General features: G+C 56.6%; 3 protein-coding genes across 5 annotated transcripts; all 3 read left to right on the plus strand.

Annotated features, from left to right (window-relative positions):
• Nucleotides 1-2370: 2370 nt before the first annotated feature.
• LOC140263535 (SLAM family member 8-like) lies at nt 2371-9976 on the plus strand. 3 transcript variants are annotated; one of them, XM_072358472.1, is made up of 10 exons: nt 2371-2455; nt 2982-3114; nt 3328-3507; nt 5114-5344; nt 7439-7780; nt 8028-8321; nt 8428-8547; nt 8633-8724; nt 8828-8955; nt 9174-9976. In XM_072358472.1, the coding sequence occupies exons 4-9, from the start codon at nt 5272-5274 to the stop codon at nt 8945-8947; spliced, it is 1041 nt and encodes a 346-aa protein (XP_072214573.1). In that variant the 5' UTR covers nt 2371-2455; nt 2982-3114; nt 3328-3507; nt 5114-5271; the 3' UTR covers nt 8948-8955; nt 9174-9976. The 3 variants fall into 3 exon arrangements, with proteins under 3 accessions (XP_072214573.1, XP_072214571.1, XP_072214572.1); XM_072358470.1 differs by having other exon boundaries at nt 8828-8938; XM_072358471.1 differs by having other exon boundaries at nt 2394-2558.
• A 663-nt stretch (nt 9977-10639) lies between these two features.
• Nucleotides 10640-13649, plus strand: LOC140263548 (T-lymphocyte surface antigen Ly-9-like). The gene is made up of 6 exons (XM_072358490.1): nt 10640-10709; nt 12119-12427; nt 12735-13013; nt 13092-13205; nt 13287-13342; nt 13468-13649. Exons 1-6 carry the CDS (start codon nt 10640-10642, stop codon nt 13534-13536), a joined length of 897 nt encoding a protein of 298 aa, XP_072214591.1. The 3' UTR covers nt 13537-13649.
• Nucleotides 13650-13889: 240 nt separating this feature from the next.
• LOC140263486 (ETS translocation variant 3-like) lies at nt 13890-21891 on the plus strand. The gene is made up of 5 exons (XM_072358388.1): nt 13890-14066; nt 15247-15309; nt 16333-16570; nt 18029-18144; nt 20643-21891. The coding sequence occupies exons 2-5, from the start codon at nt 15264-15266 to the stop codon at nt 21839-21841; spliced, it is 1599 nt and encodes a 532-aa protein (XP_072214489.1). The 5' UTR covers nt 13890-14066; nt 15247-15263; the 3' UTR covers nt 21842-21891.
• Nucleotides 21892-23731: the final 1840 nt, after the last annotated feature.

The raw sequence follows: 23731 nt of genomic DNA on the forward strand, positions 1-23731 counted from the left end.
ATGTTTAAAAAAGAAAAAAAAAAAAAAAAAGAAAAACGACGGGGCAGCAGTTTGCCTTTGTTCTAAGGGAGCAGCTCAGGGTGGTGCTGGGGGCTCTGCTGATGGGGACGTGTGGTGTTGGTGGGGACCAGGACATAGAGATGGGACGTGCTGGTGCTGACCCATTGGGGACCAGGATACAATGATGGGACATGCTGATGCTGACCCATTGGGGACCAGGATACAATGATGGGACGTGCTGGTGCTGACCCATTGGGGACCAGGACGTAGGGATGGGACATGCTGATGCTGACCCATTGGGGACCAGGATACAATGATGGGACATGCTGGTGCTGACCCATTGGGGACCAGGATACAATGATGGGACATGCTGGTGCTGACCCATTGGGGACCAGGATACAATGATGGGACATGCTGGTGCTGACCCACTGGGGACCAGGATACAATGATGGGACGTGCTGATGCTGACCCATTGGGGACCAGGATACAGTGATGGGACATGCTGGTGCTGACCCATTGGGGACCAGGATACAATGATGGGACATGCTGATGCTGACCCATTGGGGACCAGAATACAATGATGGGACGTGCTGGTGCCGACCCATTTCTTTGCCAAAGCTTTTGGCAGGAGCTGGTGCCAATTGGGGCTGGGCACACTGGCAGCCCCTCCATATCCATCCTCACTGCGTTTTATTTCCTGCAGACAAGCCTGCAAACAGGCTCTCGCTTAATGATTTTGTTTCCCTACAAATGTAGCCTATTACTTTGTGTGTTTCCACGCCTGGTTTATTATGCATGAACCAGGCAATTTGCCTGCTGCTCCCGGGACCCATCTTTAAAACAAAAAGGTGCTTTGTCATTCTTAATGGCTTTTGCTGGAGCGTGGAGTGTGCGGTTGGTGGATGGATGGAAGCATGGGATGGATGCACAGAGAGATGGAGAAGAAGGGAGGGGGAAGACATTAAGTTTCTTTGCTGTCCGTAACCCCTTTTAACTCAAAGGCTGTGATGAAGAGAGTGGCGTGGGTAGCTCTCTCCTGGCCATCACCCAGAGCTGTGAATTCACACCTGGAGATGAGATTGGCTCTGAAATCCAGGCCCTGGGGGTGATTCTACCTCGCTAAGGAGGCAGCCTCATTTCCACAGGACACATCCCTCCCTCCCTCACAGTGCAGCTCATTTATGCTGAGATGGATTCTCATTTATTCCCTGGGATGGAGCAAGCTCGCCGCCCCCTCAGCTCCGCACAAATCCCTTTCCTCTCTCTTCCTCCCCGCGGCCACGGTGCAGCTCAGCCTCACGAGGAGCAGGGGAGGGTGATGTTTCACTTTGCCTTCATTTGTGCTGCACTGCAAAGAGGGAACACCTCCGCACTTTGGGGAAACACGACGGGGGTGGCTGTGAGAAAACGACCTCAGTTCTGCTTGCTGCAGCCCAGCAAAGCCTTGGGGTCGTCCCCATCTCCTTGTCCCATGCTTGGGTCGTCCCCATCACTTGTCCCATACTTGGGTCGTCCCCATCCCCTGTCCCATGCTCTGGGGTCGTCCCCATCCCCTGTCCTATGCTTGGGTCATCCCCATCCTCTGTCCTATGCTCTGGGGTCGTCCCCATCACTTGTCCCATGCTCTGGGGTTGTCCCCATCCCCTGTCCCATGCTTGGGTCGTCCCCATCCCCTGTCCCATGCTCTGGGGTCGTCCCCATCCCCTGTCCTATGCTTGGGTCATCCCCAGTCTCATGCTCTGGGGTCATTCCCGTCCCCTATGCCATGCTCTGGGGTCATCCCCATCCCCTGTCCTATGCTTGGGTCGTCCCCATCCTCTGTCCTATGCTCTGGGGTCATCCCCATCCCCAGTTCCAATGCACTGGGGTCGTCCCCATCCCTTGTCCCATGCTCTGGGGTCATCCCCATCCCCTGCCTATGCTTGGGTCTCCCCCAGTCCCATGCTCTGGGGTCGTCCCCATCCCCTGTCCCATGCTTGGGTTGTCCCCATCCCTTGTCCCATGCACTGGGGTCGTCCCCATCCCCAGTCCCAGGACCAGGCTGGCCCCACAGGCTGAGAGACAAAGGGATACTGATATGCACGAAGGCTCCTCAGCTCAGTCAGGGGGACCCCCCAGGTGGCACAGGAGGGGACAGTAGCGGCCCCTGCAGCCCTCAGCCCTCCGCAGCAGCACCTCAAGGCCAAACCAACAGCGCAGCCCCCTTCCCTTCTCCCCCGCCCCCAACTGGGCGGGCACTGAGCGCCGCTCCTCACCGTGGGGTGATTTATAGTGCGTGAAATCTCGCGAGATTTGGCAGGCGTCTCCTCGAGGGAGCGAAAGCGAGGCGCCGTGGCGGTCTTTTGTGCGGCGCATGATTTGTGCGTCATCAGTGTGCGTCCGGCGGCGGCCATAGAAGATGGAGGGGAAGAGGGGGGGGGGGGTGAATGATGGCTGCCCAGGGGCCCAGGCTGGGGTAATGGGACCGGGTATAAGGACGGGTAGAAGGATGAGAGTCGAGGCTGGGGTTAACGAGACGGGAGAGCTCAAGAGGAGACCATGTGTTGGGGGAGGGTGAGGTGTGGGGGGGGGGGGGGGGCGCTGGGACCCCAGCAGGCCTTTGTGGGGGAGGTGAGGTCGAGCTAGGCCTCATTGCTCGCTCTCAAGTGCCAAATGGTGTCACTGCGGCCTGGCCCCAGGAGGGAGCTGTGTTGTAGAGGTGGATCTCTATTCCTGTTAGCGATAAATAATAAAACACCGCTTCCTTTCTGCGCGTGGCCTCAGGCAGCACTTTGTGCCAAGCCGTGGCCTATTTTGCTGTTGTATTTTAAGTCTCCCAGCTTCTTTTTGAGAAGCAAAACAAAATAGAACATTATTGGGCCTGTGCTTGTGTTGCTCCCTCCCCCACAGAGGGCAGGCATTCAAATCATGACCTGGGGATGCCGTTTAGTTGTTGTTAATTAGATAATGAGGTGCAGAGCTGTGCTTCTCTTCCTTTTCAGCTGAGGTTTTTGCCTTCCTTGGAGCTGACCTGAGTGGCCACAGGAGGTACAGAGTGGGATCTGTCCCCCAGCAGCATGCCTGCACTCAACAAGTGCTAATGGAGCCTTCACTGCAGCCACGTGTGGAAATCAGGTCTGCAAGTCAGTGAGGCTGGCAGTGATTAAACCCTTCAGCACCTCATGCAGGGTTTTTTTCTGGGGCTGTTTTGCTGCATGCAGTATCTCTCATTGTTGACCTGGTTTGCCTTTGTTCTATGGGGTTGAAGTGGGAGCATGAGGATGGGTCTGGGATCTGGCCCCCGTGATGTGATATCACCTGCTAAATCTTTCCCTCCCCTCCCCCAAGAGAATGACCTGTTTTCTGCTGCCTGACTGCATGGCCATTCCTGAGGCTGCACTCCCCTCTGCTGGAAAGCCACAACCTCACAGTTGATCCTGCTTCAAGTGGAGGCTTCACCTGAAAGAAAGCCCTGAGCCAGCGGGATGGTGGTTGTGCAGTGCTTGGAAACCTGCAGACACAACCTGGGTATGCACAGTGACTTCAGTGTCCCCTAAGCATGTACCAGTCACTATACTGGTGGCAGTGTGGAGGCGCAGTGAGGACAAGGTCCACTGAGGACACTGTTCTGGGTGTGTGGAACTGTTCTGAGTCTGTCCTTAGTGCAGGCATTGTCACCATCACTGTGGCTGCAGTGATGAGGAGGATGGGATGTGGCTTCCCCCCCAGGCACAACCACAGGTTTCCTGTCTGAGCCAATGGCTCTGGCTGATGAGCAGATCGAATTGTGCCCAGTGCCAGTGAAGGAGCAGTCCTTCACCCCGACCGGCTGCAAAGTGATAGCTGGCAATCACAAAAATTAACTGATTTGAAGCTCATGTGGCCCCCTTGCTGGTGCGAATGTAATGTTCCCAGCTTCGAGAAGAGCTTCAGTGTTTTTCCCCTTCCCTCCCTGTGGGTGAAGTGACTGATTGCGGTCACGTTGAGCTGAGTTCCCAGTGAGCTGTGTGACTTCCCTGTCTCTGACAGGCGTTCCCTGCCTGCGGCAGCTCTGGGCTCTGTACACATGGGGACAATGCAGGAGGGTTTGGGTGCTCAGGGTGCAGCCTGGCACGTCAGCAGCACTGGCCCCGAGCTCCCTAGGCTGGATGTGGCCATGTGGGGCTTGAACCCATAGGTTGTGGTGTGTGGCTGCTGAGCTCTGGCTACGTCCACACACCCCTGATTCTTGTAGGATTACATCTTAGCTGTGTTATGCAGCCTGATGCCTTCAACCTCTTTTTTTCTCAGCTATCTTACTCCCCATGAGGCAAGATGCTCTCCCCCATCATTGCTGGGGGAGAAATTGCTGCTCAGCACCTTTTGGATCCTGCTTAGCTGCAAAGGCTGTGGGAGGAATTGAAGGATGGGACAGCCCTTGCTGAGCCCTGAACCAGGGAGGCAGCCATAAGGCCATGAGCAGTTCTTCTGCCCAGCATCTCGAGCATCCTCATTGGAAGATACCCTGGGAGCAGGCCTGGTGTTAACATTCCTTTGGGGTCACATTCATTATTTTGCTGAAGGTGGAGGGCAGCCAGCAGCCTAACGCTCAGCTTAGCTGAAAGACAGATGTTGTATTGAAACTGTTTTTTCTTTTTGCCCTTGGCTGGTTGGAGGCTTGAAATAGAAAACATGGTGGCTGAGGTGCTGATGGCTGACACCCAACGTGGGGCTGGGGAGGAGGGTTCCTACCCTGCATCCCCTCCTGTGCTGTTTCTTCACCCAAAGAATCTCAGCCCAGCTGGGGTGTGCCCATGAAAAGGGTTAAAAGGAGGTCATAAACAGGAAGGGGAGCAACTTTGGACATGGTGTGATAGTGATGAGATGGGAATGGCTTGATTGATGAGAGGGAATGGCTTTGAATGAAAAGAGGCAGAAGTTGGGATTAGGAGTTTTCAGGGTCAATTTAGGCTCCCTGCTGAGGTTCTATGAATACTGCAGAACTGCCCTTTGGATGGGAAACAGGGGCAGGGATGCACTGAGTGCCACCAGCATTAATTGGGTCACGGCTTGTTAATTGGAGCATTGCTCATTGATTAGGGTACCAAGGATGCTGAGAGCTCAGGGGTCTCAACCACAATTCCTCCCTGTGCAGTGCAGGTCCCGAAAGCCTGCTCGTTTCCCACGAGCTAATTAAGAGGCTCGCAGCGCTCCACGATGCTTGGCTGCCTACGGATTGCAGTGAGCAGCAGCTTTGCTCCTCCCCATCTCTGCCGCCGCTGACTCTGCCCACCAGAGCTGCACAGAGCAGGAATGGAGGGGGACTTGGCCAGGAGCTCAGCCCGGCTGCCCGTGTTGCTGCTGGCACTGCTCGGCTTCGTGCCAGGTGAGTGCCCGGGCACCGTGCCCTCGTCCCGCGGGGTGGGCAGTGATGCTGCTGTGCTGTGTCCCTGATGTTCTACGTCCTTATGGGCTCTCGGCCTCATGGGTCCGATGCAGGCACGCAAAGCGCGTGATGCTCCACGGAGAGGTTTCATAACAGGGGGCAACAAACATCCCACTGCCCCATCCTGGGGGGTTTCTGCTTGCCGCCGCCGGCCGCTCGCGCCCCATGGAGCCCGTTAGCCCCGGGCTGTGCCCGCTGAGGCTCTTACGTAAAGCATTGAGTGAGGAATCCCCTTAATTCCCTTCGTGCTAATCCACACATTTAATAATTCTCATAAAACCCTCGATTCCGACAGAAAAGCATCTTCTAGTCCGGGCAGATTAGCAGGGAGCTTTTATCTTCCTAATGCTTAATTGGCTTCGGAGCGTGCAGCCGTCGCACGGGGCTGGCGGTGGCGGCACAGGGTGCGTACGGTGGCACAAATATGGCCCTACATGGTGGCGGAGGGGCTGCTTGGGGGCTGTGGGACCTCCAGCCCCCCCCTTGATCAGAGGTATCCGCTTTGGGAGCGCGGGAGTGATGAAAGAGTGAAGCTTTCCTTGATGTGCGTAGAATAAACTCCGGGCTTAAATCGCCTTCAGAGATCTTTTGCTGAGGTCTAAGACCTGAGCTGGATCAGGGTGCACTGAGAACACCCTCCTTCCTCTCCCAAACCTTTTCTTGGGGGTCCTTGGCCTCAATTCACCAGGACAGGAGGTGATGCTGGTGGCTGGGCACCCTCCTGCTTTCTCCAGCCGTCGTTTTCCCTGTGCACTGGGGGCTGTGGTGACCTCCCCCCCTCCCCCCCTCCCACCTTCTCCCCTCACTGTATCCTGGGGCTCAGCATCTGTTCATCATCTGTGCAAAGAGCTCACGTTCTGGCTCACAACTGGGACCTAAAATGTGGGGATCCCCCAGGGAAGGATCACATAGGATGGGAGGGAGTGGGGCTCAGCCCAGCATAAGGCTGCGATCAATGGAAGGACCCAGAAGAGCCCCTTGATGTGCAGGATCAGAGCAGCAAGTGCCCGGTGGTGGAAAGCTCTACTTCCCCAGCAAAGCCAAGAAGCAGCTTGTAATTCAGCCTGCACGAGAGCTTTTTATAAAGCGAACACTGGGATGTCTGCTTTTAATCTGCTTTAATATAGAAGCACATCTGTTTCTCTCAGGGTGGGGGGAGAGGACTGTGAGGACGCTTTGCTCAGGTCCCAGCATGGATGGAGCAAAGCCTGGCCTCACTACCGGGCATCCCAGTGTGTAGAATGGGGACAGGTGGTGGGGGGCTTTGAGGAGACGCTGGCCCTCTCTTGCCAGCAGGGCTGGAGGCGGTGGAGGAGACAGCTTGTAGGTAGGCGGGAGCTGCCGGTGCCAGGAGCTGGTGCTGAGCGTGACTGCAGAGCTCTGTCGGTACTGCCAAAAATCCACAGTGTGGGCTCAGCCCGAAGTCCTGGGGGTGGCTCCATCCCTCCCTGGTACCCACAGTCCCTTCCATATCCCCACGCTCACCCACACGTGGCAGTGGGATGCAGGACTCTTGCGTGCCTATAAGCATCCCTCTGGAGCCAGATCCATCCCGGTCCGGTCCAGTCCTGCTGCCGTAACTGTTGTGATTTTTCGTAGGCATCTGGGCCGAGGCGCGTTTTAAGGCGGACAATGAGGTTTTGCAGATGCTGGCGGGGAACTCCTCGCAGAGTCTGTTGGAGCATTGTTCTGGTGAGCGCCCGGCCGCAGTGCCGAGACCGCGCCGTTCAGATGCACCTACGGCATCCGAACACGTAGCTCTTATTGGACATCAGCTCTCGACCCTGGCAACTTCCCTTCCCTGCTAGCAGCAGCTCCGCACGACCTCCGTGGTGTCCCCATCCCGCAGAGGGACATTGCAATGGGCAGAGAGCAGACATGTCTGCAAACCGGGCAGGGCGATGCTTCCTCTTCCTCATCCTCTTCCTCCAGCTTGGACAGCGGTGCCGGGTGGGACCTGTCCCCAGGGATCCTTCTGCCTATCCCCACGCCATATCCCGCACCCTTGGTGACATTCTGCCTTGTTGTCCCCAGAGCTCCTGTTTGGCCAGGTGCAGGCGCAGCCCCAGCAGGTGTCTGGCATCCTGGGGGGCTCAGTGCTGCTCTCGCCGGTGCTGCCTCCCGGCAGCAGGGTGAAGGAGATCGAATGGAGCTTCTCCTCTGGTGCCGGTGCCACCATCCAAGTGGCTGAGTTTGGCCCAGGGGGCTTTGAGCGCCCCGACCCCCAGGACCGCTTCAAGCAGCGACTGGAGATGCCCAATGCCACAGCACTGAGGATCGGGACCCTGGAACTGGGAGACAGCGGTGTCTATGGGGCACGGATCAAACTGCACCCAGCGCTGGTAGAGGACCAATCCTTCAACCTCTCTGTCTATGGTGAGTGGCTGCCAAATGGGGGTGGGCTTTGGGAAGACTAAAATGGGGAAACTGTGGCACAGAGCAACGATGTGACTTAGGTTAGACCCCAACCTTTCACATCCTGTGGTTGGCCTTCCAAGCACCCCATCTTGGGGTCCCTTCTCCTATCACCTGTGGGCTGGCTGTGCCCTGCCCCGTGATGCAGGACAGTGTGATGTGTCCAAGCAGAGCCGTGCCACGCTGACCCATTCCCTGTTGGGTGCAGAGTCGGTGCCAAGGCCCCGGACCCACAGCCAGCTGCTGGCCAGCACCTTGGAGTGGTGCAACCTGACCTTGCAGTGCCAAGGCACTGGCAAAGGAGCTGTCAACGTCACCTGGAGGAGGGACAACGGCCGGCAGGAGCTGGGCACCGACCGCTCGCAGCTGTCCCCGGATGGCACCACACTGCGCCTGGCCCTACAGCCTGGCACTGCCAATGCCACCTACACGTGCACTGTCAGCAACCCTGCTGACCAGAAGGTTGTCCCCTTCGACCTGCAGAGCATCTGCCGTAGTGGAGGTGAGGGGCTGAGCTGTTCCAGGTGTCCAAGCACTCTTGGGTGCCATCGGCTTGGGTGAGGGTTCCATGACCATCCTCTGGTTCAGCCCCTTTCTGTGTCCTCCAGGTGGACAAGTGTCCTTCTCCAAATCAGGCTACATCGTCCTCACCCTTATCCTGCTGGCTGTGAGCCTTGGCGGAGCCTTCTGGTGCTGGAGGCTCAACAGCGAGAAGTCAGCAGATCCAGGTCAGTAAAAACACTTGGAGCTGAGCTGTGATCAGGCCCATTCTTGAACCTCCCCCCCTCCCCCATTACATCCCATCCCCTGCAGCTGCCACCCCCACGGCACCGGCTGAGGAGAGCCCCCCAGAGCCCCAATACACCGAGATCGTGCACCGCAGCCCCCCAGAAGGTAATGACCAGGTGAGGAGCAGTGGGGCTGTGCTATACTTGGGGGTCTGCAATGCATTGGGTTCCACATCACATCAGGGTTGGAAGTACCACAAGCACCTTGATTCTGCCTTAGGGCCTACGTCCCCCTGAAAACAACCCGGAACCAACTTCAACAGAGAAAACACCACCAGGCAGCACCGTGTATGAACAGATCCAACAGGAGCCAGAGGACACAGCCGAGGAGGTGACATAGGCCCTCAGGTGCGGGTGGCCCGTGGCCATGTCTGCCCCCGGGGGGACCGGGGCATGGGAGGCACTCCCCACCTCTGTCACTGCATGACGTGCCCACACCAGGTCCGGGTATGGTAGAGAAAGGGGAGAGGAGGGATTGAGCCCTGTCTGCAGGGAGGTGGACAGACAGACAGGTGGACAGACCAGGGTAACCCTTGGTCCCAGCTGAAAGATTTCTCTCCCCCCAGGCACCAACAGCGCTGGAGCATCAGGATGTAACCGAAGGGCTGTAACGTGTATTGTGTGCCAAACCTGACCCCATTCCAGCCCCTGGTTTGGCTCCAGGGATGGAGGTGCCATCTCTGGGTACAGCTGGCCGGATGCTTTCCCACCCACCTCTGGTTTGTCCAACCCTCTGTCTGAAGACCTCGTGGTCCCTTTGGGGACATGGAGATGAGCGGCAACGGTGAGGCTGAGTCCCTCCTCTGGCACCGGGTTGGGACGTGGCTCCATCACCCACACAAAACTGGGGGTCCCAGCCCCATTTCTGCCAGCTGAGAGAGTGAGCTGCCCTGGAGCAAGAAGAGGGGAACCCAAACCTTTATTTTTGGGGGGAGGGAGGGATGAATTGGAGTCAAAGTTGGATGGATGGGGGCAGATCCAAGCACTGCAAAATCCAGGATGGGACCACCTAGGGCAGATTGCCCCCCCCCAACCCCCACTGCTCCCAGCCTTCAGCTCAGCACCCTTCCCCCCCCCCTCCTGAGGTCGAGCAGACCCCAGTAGTAACATCCTTAGGGGGGGGGGGACCAAGGGCCTGGGGGAGGACTGATGCCTATGGGAGATGTACCCGCTCTTCCCCCACCCCATAGCCATTCCTGTGTTGCCTATGTGCTGCCATTAAGGGGATTGGGTGGGGGGGGGGTGGGAGGGGGGAAGTTTCACTTGTGTGTGTCCAGCACCTACTGTCATGGGCTCCGTGCTTGGCCCGACTTCCCCACGTTGTTAAAAAACAAACCAGCAAATAAATCTTGGTGAGAGCTTAGCAGGGAGCTGACAGCATGCGTGGGGCCGGGTGTGGGGCTGTGTGCGTGGAGCTGTGTGCGTGGAGCTGTGCATGCAGGCGTGCATCTGCTGTGCACACCCACATGTGGACCCCCTCGCAGTCTCACGTCATCCCAGGGCCGTGCACAGTTTGCTGCTGCCTACCAAGAAGTTGCCTCTCGCTTCCCCCTTTTGGAAACATAGAAGCAGCGACGGTGAGCAGCTCTGCATCATGTCCCAAGCTCGTGTGCTTCTCCAAATCCTCCATTCCCCTGCAGGTTTTTGGGGCTGTCTTTCACATCTCTATGTCTCTGCCTGGGATTTTGCTTCAAGAAAAGTAGGAAATCAGCCTGGTGGGGTTGGGAACATTCTCTTGGTGCAACCTCAGGCAATGGATGGAGCCGTGTTCTCCATGCCAGGTGCCAGGCACAGCCTGCACAGCTGTTGTTATTTACCCAACAGCAGCAGCATCCGGGCTCCATCCCTCATTTATTACCCCTAGGAGATCTGGATACGTGTATGAGCTACCATGGGGTTGGGCAGGGTCTCGTGTTGTCCGTAAGCTGACACTCCCTATGAACCTGTGGGCAGATTTGCATGTGTCCTCCCCCCACCGCCTGTGCAGCTGAGGCTGCTACTGCCTTAAAAGGGGGGGATGGAGGATGGAGAGATGGGGCAACTGAGTGGCCGGCGGTGTCCCTTCATCCCCCAGCTGCTGGTTGTGCTCCTTGTCACCACAGGTAGGGGCTGAGCATGGATGGGGTGGGGAGGGGGAGAGCTGAAGGTGGGAAGGGGGCTCAGCAGCAATGCAGCTGCTGTGGGAACCCAATGAAAGCGTGGGTGTGGGGCTGAATGAGGCCCAGCTTTCGGGTTTGGTGCAGGTTTAAAAGTATTTAAGAAATAAGAGGGGTGGGAGATGGGTTTTCCTATGTGAAAGAGTCCAAGTGCTGTTCTCAGGGGAACCCGATTAGGGGATGTGTCCGTTCCCAGCCCTGGGTAAAGCTGTACAGGCAGAGGTTGGCACCAGGCACGGCATCACCCAACTCTATTTACTGACAACATAAATCACACCTGGAGAAGTTTGTTGTCAGCTATAGCTGGGTTGGAACCAGGCGGGACCGTTTGCACCTTGATCTGCTTCATGTTGTCTTCAAAACTGCTGGGTTTTGTGCTGGACCCATGCATTTTTAAGAGCCCATGGGGGTCTTCTTGCACAGCTTGAAGCTCTCGAGCAGATGCTCTGCAGTGCAAAAGCTGCTCAGTGCTGCTGGGGCTGCACCAGGACAAAGCCAGGCACCCACTGCTCTCCAATGAGTGCAGCCCCCACCAGCCAGAAGAATCCAGGGTGAGGGTTTGGGGATAGGGACAGGGATGGGGATAGGGAAGGAATGGAGAAGAGCAGACAACACCTAGGAGTTTCCCATAGCAGGACTGAGCATGGAATTGCAGAGAGGCTGTGTTTGCATTGCACACCGGTGTGGAGCATTTGTTTGAGGCAAAATATGGGCAGGTGGCTCAGTGCCACCATGGGTGATTCATGGGGATGCATTTCTGCTCTGTGTCAGCGTCTGCTCCCAAAATGGAGATCTCTGGGTGCTATGGGGCTGTGGACCCCCCCACCCTGTCACCATTGCTGTTTGCTGTCTGCATGCTGACCCCTGCAGCTTTGCCTTCCCCTCTGCAAAGTGGAGCATGGTACAATGGATGGGAACCGTGTGGCTGGCCCTGAGTGTGGGCAGGAAGTGAGCGGCCGGTGCAGGATGGGTTCTGTGATGTGGGGACCCAGCGGTCTCCAGCACGGTCTCCTCTTTGCAGCTCTCTGTATCTGAAAGCTGCCTCCTTCTCACGTCAAAGGAGCTCTGTGTCTCACCACAGGGCTGCGAACAGAGCGCTGCACTCGGCCCTGCTGCACCCTGCAGCTCAGCCTCCAGCTTTGAAGGGTCTCTAGAGGGAATTATTATGGGCTTCGCCCTTAAGCATTCTCCACCTCCAGCTCTGCAATGGGGACGGGGTGGTGTGAGGACATCGCAGCACTGCAAGCACGTGGCATCAGCACAGCAGTGCCCAGCGATGGGCAGGGGAGGTGATGGAGAAGGTTAAAGAGGGTGTCTGGGACTCACCATCCCATTGAGTACTGCTGTCCTACCAGGCACTGCAGCCATCAAGACCAAGCCAGTAAGCGGCGTGCTGGGGGACTCGGTGCAGTTCCCCCTGCAGCTGAACCCTGGCCTCAACGTGACGAGGGTCATCTGGAGCTTCAAAGCCAATGCCAGCAAGAAAATAGAAGTGGCCGAGTACAACCTGAAGCACTGCAAGTACAACAGGCAGAGGCTGAAGTTGTCCAATGACACGTTGCAGATCAGTGCCCTGGAGCTGAGTGACAGCGGGGTCTATGAGGCACACATCACAGATCAGTCAACACAGGTGGAAGAAGACTCCTTCAACCTCACTGTCTATGGTGAGCTGAAGGGGTTTTGTGGGGGCAGAAACACCACCCCCATCCCTGGGCTTTCCAACCCGCAGGGAGAAGTGACAAATCCTTTTGTACAGTCATTTCTCTGTGGTTTCCCTTCCCTTTTCCTGGGTGAGCTCTGCTGCTGACCATCTCCTCAGGGGATTTTCCTGCTTTATGACATATCTGCCCTCCACCTGCACTTCCCTTTCGCTGCCCTTTGTCTGCCTGTCCCTCTCAGTGCCTTGATGCTGCAGTCCCCATGTACCTGCAGGTAGCTCTATCCCAGCAGCACTGTTCACACTCCTAACAGAGCCCATACCGGTGCCACTGATCCAGCATGAGATACTGTCCTACAGTGCCCAGGACTGTAGTATCACCCTGCGGTGCTTTGTGCCGGCTGGAAGCAGTGCTCAGATCACCTGGAAGGATGACAACACCTCCAATGCACTTTGGAGACACAGTGACAACAGTCATGTGCTGCACCTGACTGTCCCCACCAGCATGCCTAATGTCACCTACACCTGTGTGGCCCGGAACCCAGCGCAGGAGCAGAGCAAGTCTGTGAACGTAGCAGAGCTGTGTGTACAAGGTAAAGCTCCCATCCATCCCCTTCCACCACATCAGGTGCTCAGAGCCAACCAGCCATCCCAGTAACTTGTCCCCATAGAGGCACGTAGGTGGAGGTGGCCCATCTACCTGGCAGTGCTGGTGGTTGTGCTGGGAGCCTTGAGCATCGCGTTGTACCTGATGAAGAGGAGGAGGAGGAAGGCTGCAGATAGAGGTGGGTGGTGCTGTGGGGTGAAGGATGTAGGCAAGCAAGAGGGGTCCAGCCCCATCCCTCATCGCCTCACCTGCCCCACAGCTGCCACAAGCCCCGAGGAGCCGATGTACTCCCAAGTCCAGAACAGGGACGAGCAGGTGGGTTGGTGACCCAGCACCCAACAAGGGGTGGGGACAGCCATGTCCCTTGTAGCAATGGGGTGTCCCTGCAGAGCCCCCCCCCCCCAACCCCTGACCTTGGGCTGTTCCTACATCCCCCCAAGGACCCCAATAGAACCATCTACAGTGAGGTGAGGGCCGGCAGGGATGGGACAGGCTGGCCGCAGGACTGAACGAGGGACCACGATGGATGGACGCCTGGACAGGCTGCCCCCCCCCCCTTGCCTTGTTCTTTCCCCTTCCTTCCCCATACAGGAACACAAGCCTGGCGGTGATCCCAGCAGCTCGCTCTGAGCACGGCCCTAATAAAGACAGAGAGGAGAAAAGAGTGTCTGTGTGCGTGGAGGGGCTGCGGGGAAGGGGATGGAGCACCGAGACCCCCGCGGGGCCCTTCGCTTTCCTCCCTCTTTTGTCCCTCGCCGCCACCCGTAGCAACGCGGGGTGGGAATAGGGCGGTGCGACGCCGTGCGTGCGCGCACCCGCTTTTTTAGCCGGAAGCGGAAGTGCGTGGGAGCGTGCCCGGAAGTGTGTGGGCGGTGGCGGCGGTTCCGGTTCCGGCGGCCGTGCGGGGGAGGCAGCGGCGGCAGCAGCGAGGCGAGCGGCGCGCACCCCCCCATCGGCACCGCGGTCCGGGCGCGCTCCGCCGCCCCACCGCAACCCGCTCCGCCCGCCGGACCCGACCCGGCCCGCGTCGTCCGCGCAGGTGAGTCCCGGACCGGGACGCGGCCGAGTCGTTCCCGCCGCCTCCCGGGCTGTGGATGGGCCGCGCCGCGCGGCTCGCCTCGGTCTCGCGGGGGCGGCGGGGGGAGAACGGAGAGCGGCCGGAGGGCGGACAGAGGGACGGGAGGCGCCCGTTGGGGGCGGGGGTGCCCTCGGGGGCGGCTCCGGGGGCGGCGCGGGGCCGTGAGCCCGGAGGGAGGGGCGGAGGAGCGGGGGCAGCCCCGGTTACCGGAGGGGGTTGGGGGGGGGGTGAGTGGGGGGGGGGGTTTATGGCTTCGAGTAGATTGATGTGAGGGTGGGGGGTGGGCGGCGGGGGCCGCGTGGAGAAGCGTACCGGTAACCGGTAACCGGCGGCGACGGGATGGCGGCGGAGGAGGAGGGGTGATGGGAACGGGGGCGGCAGCGCGGCCCGATCCTGGAGGGCGTAGTAATGGCGGGGGCGCGGAGCCAGCTGCCCGCAGCCCGGGGCAGTGGGTGGCAGCACGGCGGCGGGCGGGCAGGCCCGGGCAGGCCGGCGGTAGGGAGCGGAGGGGGCGGCCTCGCTGCCGGCGCTGTAACGGGAGCCCGGAGCTCCGGCGCCGCGCTGTGCCCCTCGCAGCTATTTACATGGCGTTACCATTTCAAAGCGGCGGCGCCGGGCAGGAAACCCCGGCGGGGACTGCGAGGGGACGGGCCTCCTCCGTGGCGGCGGCGGCGGGCAGGGCTGGCGGCGTTCACCCCCGACCCCCCCCTTTAGGAGTCGAGCCCTCCCCGGTTGCCGCTCGGTGCCGCTGCCCCGCCCGCAGGTAGAGCCCGGCCCGGCGCCCGCCTCCCGAAATTAAAGTCAGATGTGAGTGGGGAGCCGGGATCCCCCCCCACCCCCCTCCCTTCGCTGGTACATCTGGGTGAGCTCAGCGGCTTGTGTGTTTTGGCAGCGGGGCCGTCTCGTAACAGGAGACCAAACTGCACTGGGCTTGTTTTGTCTGCCTCACGGCTCCGCCGGGGCCGCTCCGACACGGCAGCGCCACCGAACGGAGCCCAACGGCCCCGTAGTGCAGCTGCACGGAGACGGGGGGCACCGAGTGTGGGGTGTGGGTGTAGGGAAGGGAGGGCTGGGATTCAAAGCGCTGCCTATGAGGCTGGTGTAGTGATAGCGCTGGTGCTGATTTCCTTCTATTTCGCAGTCAGCAGGAGGGAGAAAATGAAAGCAGGCTGCAGCATTGTGGATAAGCCAGAAGGAGGAGGAGGTAAGGACACACACACACACACACACACACACGAGCCGCGTGGAAGGCTGAGCTCAGGGTGTTCAGCTGTTAGGAATTCTTTTCCCAGGCTGAAGGAGCTCAGGCGGGATTAATTCCACCTCTCCTCCAAAGCTCTTTTGCTGTGTGTGTGTGTCACTGGGAATCGATAAGGTTCCCTCTCGGTGCGCTCACAGCCAGTTTTACAGCCTCTTTGAGTTAATATGCAAATGGATCCTCGTGGAGACATTTTGTTTGGGAGGGTTTGGGAGATCTAAGTGTGCTCCCCCCCCCCCCCGGGCTGGCAAGGAGCTCCCTGGGTTTGTTTCAGCCACAGCCTGCGATGGGAGAGGGGGGGTGAGGGATGGAGGGGGGGGGTGGGTGCCATCTGAGCACGCTGAGGCTCCGTGCACGCTGCCTGAGCTTCAAGTTGTGGCCACAATGATTTGGAAAACCACGCAATAGCAGCAGCTGTGCTGGGAAACTGCTGTGACGGAGCCGAACTTGGCAGTCACTCAGAAACATCTGTTGGCGAGGCTGAGGTTGGAAGCAGGGCGCTGTGCTTCGAGGGATGGGGAACAGGAGACCCTCAGAGCCACCCATGTTTGCCTCCTGAAAAACCAGATATTCGGATCTGGTTTTGTTTTTCCTTGTTATTTTGAGGCACCTGAAGTCCAAATTGTATCAATGTTTCAAGCTGTCGGGCTCCTTTCCACTGTGTTTGACTCTTGTATGGCTCTCATACCCCTTTGTGTTTTCCCATTTATTCCTTGGGATTTCTCCAAGGAGAGTAGGGGTAAAATGAGTAAGAAAATGAGCAACTAGTGTGAGAAATCTGGGCTTCTCTGCTCCTGCACTGAATACTTATTGGAATTCCAGCTCCCAGCGATGCTCCACAGTCCTCCTCTGGAAAGAACATTACCGATATGTAGCACAGGAACTCATTCCCAGCTGTAGCACTTGGCACTTGGGAGCTCTGTAGCTGTGAGCCACTGTCTGAATGCCTCTTTTTTGGCACTTCCCAAGGTTATCATTTCCCTGAGTGGGCATACAAGACCGAGTCCAGCCCTGGCTCGCGACAGATCCAACTCTGGCACTTCATCCTGGAGCTGCTGCAGAAGGAGGAGTTCCGTCATGTCATTGCCTGGCAGCAGGGCGAGTACGGAGAGTTTGTCATCAAGGACCCCGACGAGGTGGCACGGCTGTGGGGCAGGAGGAAATGCAAACCCCAGATGAACTACGACAAGCTGAGCCGAGCTCTCAGGTGAGCGGATTCCCCGTCCCACCCATCTGAATAACTTACAGCAGGTGTTTTTGTTTCAACGGAGTTATGTTTGCATCAAATCTGAGTTGTAGTTTGCCAGGCTGCCTGGCAAGGTTTGGTTGTACCAGGGTGTGAATAGGGAGGCACAGGTAGAGGGAATTCCTGGATCTACGTGACGTGTTTTGTGGCCAAGCGTCACGGCATAAATTTGCACCATGTGCTCAGGTTGTTATTATCAGGATGGGTTCCTTCCGGGGAGCTTTTCTGTCTCTTTTTTTCCACTGCTTCCACTGCTGATGCTGGCTTGAGCAAGAAGGTGTGGGAGGAAACCAGAGGTGTTACTCTATTATCACACCATCAATGGTACCGTTTCAGAGAAAGCAACTCCCCTTTCTAACATGCCCTTGTCTCTTTACTGCTAAACCTGATGCCCGTCCCAGGGATTGGGTGTGTGGCAGTCACCTGTCACCACCCCCTTCACAGTTTGTCACATATAGCAGTGAATTCCATATCCTGAGCCTGGTGACATGAAGTTGCCTGTGGTTGAAGGTCACCCTCCAGCCACCGATGTCCCCTCATTTGAGATGGGCCGATTGTTTCTCTCTCTGCACTTCTGAACACCCAAAATCTCCCTTAAAAGTTAGCCCATGTTTTATTTAGACTCTCTCAGACGGTTCCTGTTTCTTCAGTGGCTAATCTGTGTTTTGAAATACAGACAGTAAAAATGTCACACAAGCCTATGAAGTATTTCAGCATTTCCAGCCCGTCAGGAGCTCCCAGGTTCTTGACAGGTCCTGGCATTATCAGCACTGTCTGCTACGTGGACTTCGCTGCCTTACGCCCTCTGATACCTCCTGGGTGGAGCTGGCAAAGACAAACAAGGCAGCAAGCATTCGAGTCCCATGCTGGAACAGGAAGGAAACGATAAATTGAATGGCACTGAGGCTGTAATTGATTCATGGGAGTGGAAAATAGCCACCACCTGCCAACACTGATCATGTCTTGGCATCTCGGTGCCAACTGTGACAGCAGTGGGACAGGAGCACTGTGGCTATTGACAGCTCCTCCAGGTGGGGAGCTCTGGCTTGTTCTCCCCCCCTCCTTCTCGAGGAGCTAATACTGCTTTGTTTAGCATGTGCTGTGGCAACAGCGTGTGTTAACCTAGCTGTGAGTGTAAAGAATTGTGGCTGGGATCCGTGTGTATCACCTTTGTACACCATTATTACATGGCTGAGGATGAACGGTGGTGGTGGTGTAAATAGGGAGGAGGCTGTAGTGCAGTTTGTACCTCCTCTCCCCGTGAGTTGTGTGCTCTGCCTTCGCTGGGGCTGTGAATGATGGTGCTGATGGGTAAATGGAAGGGAAGCAACTTGCTCACAGGCCTAATGGAAGCAGGAACCAGCCCTCTTAAACAGATTGTCACATGCATTGATCGGTCTCTTTACCTTTCTTTTACAGATATTATTACAACAAGAGGATTCTTCACAAGACAAAGGGCAAAAGGTTTACGTACAAGTTCAACTTCAACAAGCTGGTGATGCCCAATTATCCATTCATCAACATTCGGCCTAACGGTGAGCACGGAACTGAGCAGGCAACTTCCCTGCATGTCAGTGGGTGCAGGAGTGGGGCCGAAGCAGCAGCAGCAGCCTCTGCACATCCCCCTATCAGTCACCTCTTACTCTTGAAAGACTGCTGGGGCAATCAGGGCTGATGTGGTGGGAATGCCTGGGCACTGATAAAGCTTTATCTGACGTGCTCCTTCCCTCAGCTTGTCACTGGCGCATCTGTGGTTGTCCTCAGGGGAGACTTTGGAGGCATTTTGGTTTCCTATTTGAGCCTGCCTGCTGAACTGCCTTTATTGGTGCTGCGGCTTTGCTTTGCTTTGCTGTTGGGGTGCGGGTGTCCTTGGGATAAGAGGGTTTTATTTCTCTTGCAGGGACCTTGCCTCACATGTTTGTAATGTAAGTTTATGGCACCATATAAATGTGAGCCTCCTTGACAAGGCGCTTAGAGGTGCACAGCGAGGCGTATCTGTCAGCACTATTGGAAAGTTCACAGCTTAGCAGCAATTTGCTCTCTGCTCCTCTCCTGCAAAAGCCCCTGATTGTTGCAGGTCTATTCCTTTCATATCCAAAAAAGGGCTGTTCTTTTGTTTCTTTGTTTGTTTAACCAATGTGCCTAGAGTTCATAGTGAGCACGGAGCATTTCTGAGTCTCCAGGAAAGTGTAATAGCTTGTCAGAGTTTGGCTAAAATCACAGGTATTTCTTGATCCTCCCCGCAGCAGAACGGTGTGCTGACGCTCAGGATAACAAGTAAAAGAGTTTGGGAACGTAGCGTAATTGTTCACTGCTTGTCCTAAAAGGCCTTTGAGTCTCTTGCCAGAAGCAGTAGCAGAAGTTCACGCTGGGTTTGTCCCGGAGTCAGCATTACTGCTGTGGTTTCTCTGGAAGGAGGGTCCTTTGTTTGGAAGATCCTTTTTTGGTGGAGTTAAATCCCCCCATAGCTAGATTTCTGCAGCTGGCCTGATTGTCTCCAAACTGAACAGCCACCACAGGACCAGAGAAATGAATGGCGATCGTGTCCATCAAAAAAAACTTCTGGAAGTCATTACAGTGAGGCCCTAGACTGCAAACTCTCCGCAGCAAAGAAAGCGTGACTGCAGAGGCGCCTGAACCAGCCTTTCTCACAGCGCCGTGTTCTCAGTTCTCACCTCCAGAAGAGAAGAGCGCCTCGGGGGAAGCCTTGAAGATTCGTCTAGCAGAGAGAGAAGGGAGAGAGTGGGGGAAAAGTGGGGATTGAATGTTGACTCTGAAACCTCAGTGGCTGAGAAAAACAGGTTACGTGTGGGCAAGGCGATTTCTCATCGGTGCTGTGCGCTCTGTGCCTACGTACAGCGATGACTGCACGTCGATGTTGGCAGTTGGAGCCGCCTGCATCCATCTCTGCCTTGGGGGAGGCCTGGTGTGATAACAAGGCTTTGTCCTCTGGGCAGGCAGTAACCCAGAAGGGAAGGACTGAGAGAAGAGAAATATTCATAGAGGCTTCACCTGCGTGAGACACGTTGCCTTTACGGCAGCGGGGAGAAGGAAATGTATTCTCCAGGAGTCCTTAGCCAAAGCATGGGGGTGTAAGATGTAGTACGAAACAGTGCTGCAAATCTATAATTACTTGCAGCAACAAGTCTGGGCAGTTCCAGCTCAATATTGCTCACTGCTGTTCCTTTTCCCTGTTTGCAGCCACTCCCTCCTATCTCTGGGGCATGCATTTAAAAAAAGAAGTTTGGAGAACTGGAATGCACTTGTCTAATTACAACCTGTTTTCTTTCCTTCTGGCTGGGATGGGGGTTGGGATATCAAACCTGTTTGAGGCACTGGAATCAGGTTTCTTGACTCGCTCACGCAGTTTGGAAGGGAAAGGAGAATCAGACGGTGTGTTGTGGAGGTGAGAAAGCGTGTGGAGGAATTTGCCTCAGTATGGCTCAGTGCAGAAGGAGTTAAGGTGCAGGACTTGGTTCTGTCGGCACCAGAATCACTAACTTGCTTGAGGAGGATGGAGAAGAGAAGCCTGCAGGAGCTAGCAGTGGTATGGACAGGAAGATCAGAGAGAGAACATCCACAAATCAGGGACTTTCAGTCTTCCACCTCGAGAGTTTGAGGTTTACCAGCAGCGCTTCTGCTGGTGGCCTTGGCACACGATTGCTTAACCGTGCTCCTCTAACGCGCCGTCACTGAGGCCATTTTCTGGTTAAACCAAAGCAAAGAGGTCAGGGGAGGGCATTCAAAAGTGGAAGTTCCTTCAGTGCTGCTGGAGGCTTGAGAAACCTCCGCCAGGGCGGAGAGGAGAAGATTCCTCCCAGCAGCAGCGAGGTTTTGAGGTGGGCAGGAGCGAGGAGAGCAGATGGGGAAGGTGCCTCCCATCTGATCGTCTGCTTGAGAGCTCCTGGTATTTTTGTGTTGCTCTTCCAAATGCCTGCGGGTGCAGCCCTAAAAGAAGCTCTGCCTCTGATTTAACTCCCTTGGCAACGGCACTTTTAACTCTCCCCCTCTCTTTTCCTTTCCCCGTGCCCAGGTGTTGTGCCGCAGAGCGCTCCTCCCGTCCCCACAGCTTCATCCCGCTTCCACTTCCCACCTCTGGACAGCCACTCTCCCACTGATGATGCACAGCCTGGCCGTTTCTCTGGCCCTTCCCTGGTCCCATCCAACCCAGAGGCTCTGGGTGACGGCGGTGAGAGGAAGCCTGATCTGCCAGAGCTGGAGGACGGCTCCGCCGATTGGCGCCGTGGTGTGGATCTCATGGCCTCACGCAACACCGCAGGCACCGGGGGTGTCAACCATCAGAAGCGCAAGCCAGACATCATGCTGCCTCTCTTCACCAGGCCCAGCATCTACCCGGATCCTCACAGCCCCTTTGCCGTGTCCCCTCTGCCAGGACGCGGCGGGGTCCTCAACGTCCCCATCTCACCTGCGCTGTCCCTGACTCCCACCTTGTTCTCCTACAGCCCGTCTCCAGGCCTCAGCCCCTTCACAGGCAGCAGCTGCTTCTCTTTCAACCCTGAGGAAATGAAACACTACCTGCATTCACAAGCTTGCTCCGTCTTCAACTACCATCTGAGCCCGCGGACTTTCCCCCGCTATCCGGGGCTCATGGTGCCACCACTACAGTGCCAAATGCCCATGGAGGAGCAACCCCAGTTCCCCATCAAGCTGCAGCCTCCACCCGTCGGGCGTAAAAACAGGGAGAGACTGGAAAGCACCGAAGAATCAGCGACCCCCCAGCTCGCCTCTCCGCCTCCCCCTAGGGTGAAGCTCGAGCACCCCGTGGACAAAGAGGCCGAGCGTGAAGATCCACCTGCAAAGGGAAAAGACAAAAGCGAGAAGGAGGAAAACTCCAGCATGGCAACACCCAGCACCAGTCTGGAAGAGGAGAAGGGTCCAGTGTTTGCCAGACCTGCCGCCCCATCTTGGCACCCTGCACCACTGGTGCCCACCCAGGCCCTGGGCCCGACCGAAGAGCCCCAAGATCAAGGGGAGAGCAGTGGTGAGAAGCCCCCCAAAGAGCCGTCCGGAGAGCCTGGAGCGCAGGAGAAGCGTGAGGATGCCCTGATGCCCCCCAAGCTGCGTCTCAAGCGCCGTTGGAACGGGGACCGACAGGCAGATGCCCCCGAGGAGCACCCTAATGGCCGTGTCCCATGGAATGGGGTGCTGGGCAGCCCTCACCTCGCAGCTGGGCCCAAGGCTGTGGCGGCTGCCGCTGCCTCCGACGCTTAGGCTGAGTGCAGAAACCATCCGTGTATTTATGTAGCAAGGTTGCAGAGCGTTTGGGGGGGGGGGGCGGGCAGGCCGGGGAGGGGGGGGGGGAGGGCTGGGGCTAGATTGGTTTGGTAATTCTAGAGACTGGGGGAGGGAGGGGGGGGTTGTGTTCTTTGTTTTCATTGTTGACTTGCAGGTGAGACGCGGTTGTCTTGTTCCGATTAGGAGAGGCGAAGGTGCTGAGCTTCACACCTCGCATGAACTCCGAGAGGGGTTGAGGCCTCCACCGAGACAGAGGAACTTGAGTGCAGTCTGTTCCCCTGTACGCTCTATCTAGTATTTATAGAAGTGGGAATCTCTTTTTGAGTTCATCTAGTTCCCTATTTGATGGAGTCTGGTGCGATGGCAGGGAGGATTTCCTGACGATGGGAGACGTGTGCTGTGTGCCAGCATTGGAAGCTGTCTGCGTTATGGGTGGGGGTATGAGGGGGAGATATAGGGGGGGGGGAGAGAGAATATTGCACTGTCCTCGGGTTGGAGAGGGCTGCAGAGAGACAGCTCTGTGTGATGGGACACGGCAGCGCTTCAGGACGCAGCCGTCGTCCTTTGGGCCTTTCAAGTAATACTGCAGAAGCCATGAGCAAATGAATAGAATCTTTTCAGGGAAGGGAGTGGGGGGTGGGAAGAAAAAAAAGAAAAACCAACAAAAAAAAATAACCTAATGCCTTTAATATACGCATTAAAATGTACCCTAGGATATTTTTTTTTTTTTAAATATATATATATATTATATATATTCTTTTCGTAATGGTATGGGTGGAGCTGGGAGTGATTGGAAGATTAACACTGAAATGATTGTGGTGAGTTCATGGAGAAGGAATGACAGGAGCTTTGTTCAATCTTATTTCCTTTGTTTGGTTCCCCCTATCACTTTTGACTCATGCCTTAACTACGTATACACTTTATGAGAGCAGGGTCTGTTGGCAGAAGGAGCCTATTGAGGAGCCAGAGGCGGTGGCCGAGGTCGGGGCTTCTCGGTGGAGGTGGATTCAGCCCCACAGTGGTCGCAGGAGCCGTGGGCTGCATGGAGCCGCCCCAACCCGCCGTGTTAATCTCACTGTATTTGCTATAAATCTGCTATTTCCCTACACGTAGCTGCGGTTCTCGTTAGGCTTGATTAATTTAGGCTCCGGATTACGCCGAGGAACGCTCGCTCTCCCCCTCCACCACCTTCCTGCGCTGCATCAGGATGGATTCCGAATGAGATTCCTCATAAGGAAAACAGGAATTTGGATGGACCCTGCATTGGGGCAGAGCTGTGCCCGCAACGTGGCTGCTGCGTGTTGGTGGTTCCCGGCCGACAGGGGTGTGGAGGTTTGATGATGCTCAAAGGGGGTCGGGTGTGTGAGCACAGCATCACCACACGCCCCCCCCCCCCCCCCCCACTACCCCTTAACTCCCCCCCACCCCATCCGATACGCAGTGAATGTGGCTGCAGACTGGAGAGCATCCCTGCAACTGGGATTTGGCACCGGGATTTCTTTTGATGGCACCGGGGCCGAAGGGGGGAATAAAGGCAGGAGCCTTCCCCAGCCCTACAGCCAGCGTCAAGCGTGAACTCAGGAATAAGCAACATTGAGGCCTTTCCCATCCGTAACGCATATCGTCGCCCCTCATTTCCCAAGTGCCGGAGCCTACGGGGAGGCTGCTCCCATTTGGGGAGGGGGGCAATTGCCCCTTTTGTGCTTCTTTAAGGCAAAAAAAACAAACAAAAAAAACAAACCCAACCCAACAAACCAAACCCACAAAAAAAAAAGATGGAACTTGTCGTTTGGCTTTAAATGTTTGTAATCGGTTCCAGGCTCGTGCCCTGGGGTTTCTTCATAGCCATTGCACTGCAAACAGGGA

The sequence above is a fragment of the Excalfactoria chinensis genome, chromosome 31, assembly GCF_039878825.1.
Source record: "Excalfactoria chinensis isolate bCotChi1 chromosome 31, bCotChi1.hap2, whole genome shotgun sequence".
In the NCBI taxonomy this organism is placed as follows: Eukaryota; Metazoa; Chordata; class Aves; order Galliformes; family Phasianidae; genus Excalfactoria; species Excalfactoria chinensis.

Excerpts from the sequence above, each read along its gene's own strand:
- LOC140263535 (XM_072358470.1), top strand. The coding sequence starts at position 5,272 with ATGGAGGGGGACTTGGCCAGGAGCTCAGCCCGGCTGCCCGTGTTGCTG. Across the intron at positions 5,345-7,438 it reads ACTGCTCGGCTTCGTGCCAG|AGCTCCTGTTTGGCCAGGTG; the intron begins GTGAGTGCCCGG and ends TGTTGTCCCCAG. Across the intron at positions 8,725-8,827 it reads CCCCAGAAGGTAATGACCAG|GGCCTACGTCCCCCTGAAAA; the intron begins GTGAGGAGCAGT and ends ATTCTGCCTTAG.
- LOC140263548 (XM_072358490.1), top strand. The coding sequence starts at position 10,640 with ATGGGGCAACTGAGTGGCCGGCGGTGTCCCTTCATCCCCCAGCTGCTG. Across the intron at positions 13,014-13,091 it reads AGCAGAGCTGTGTGTACAAG|AGGCACGTAGGTGGAGGTGG; the intron begins GTAAAGCTCCCA and ends TTGTCCCCATAG. Across the intron at positions 13,343-13,467 it reads TCCAGAACAGGGACGAGCAG|GACCCCAATAGAACCATCTA; the intron begins GTGGGTTGGTGA and ends CATCCCCCCAAG.
- LOC140263486 (XM_072358388.1), top strand. The coding sequence starts at position 15,264 with ATGAAAGCAGGCTGCAGCATTGTGGATAAGCCAGAAGGAGGAGGAG. Across the intron at positions 15,310-16,332 it reads TAAGCCAGAAGGAGGAGGAG|GTTATCATTTCCCTGAGTGG; the intron begins GTAAGGACACAC and ends GCACTTCCCAAG. Across the intron at positions 18,145-20,642 it reads CATCAACATTCGGCCTAACG|GTGTTGTGCCGCAGAGCGCT; the intron begins GTGAGCACGGAA and ends CCCCGTGCCCAG.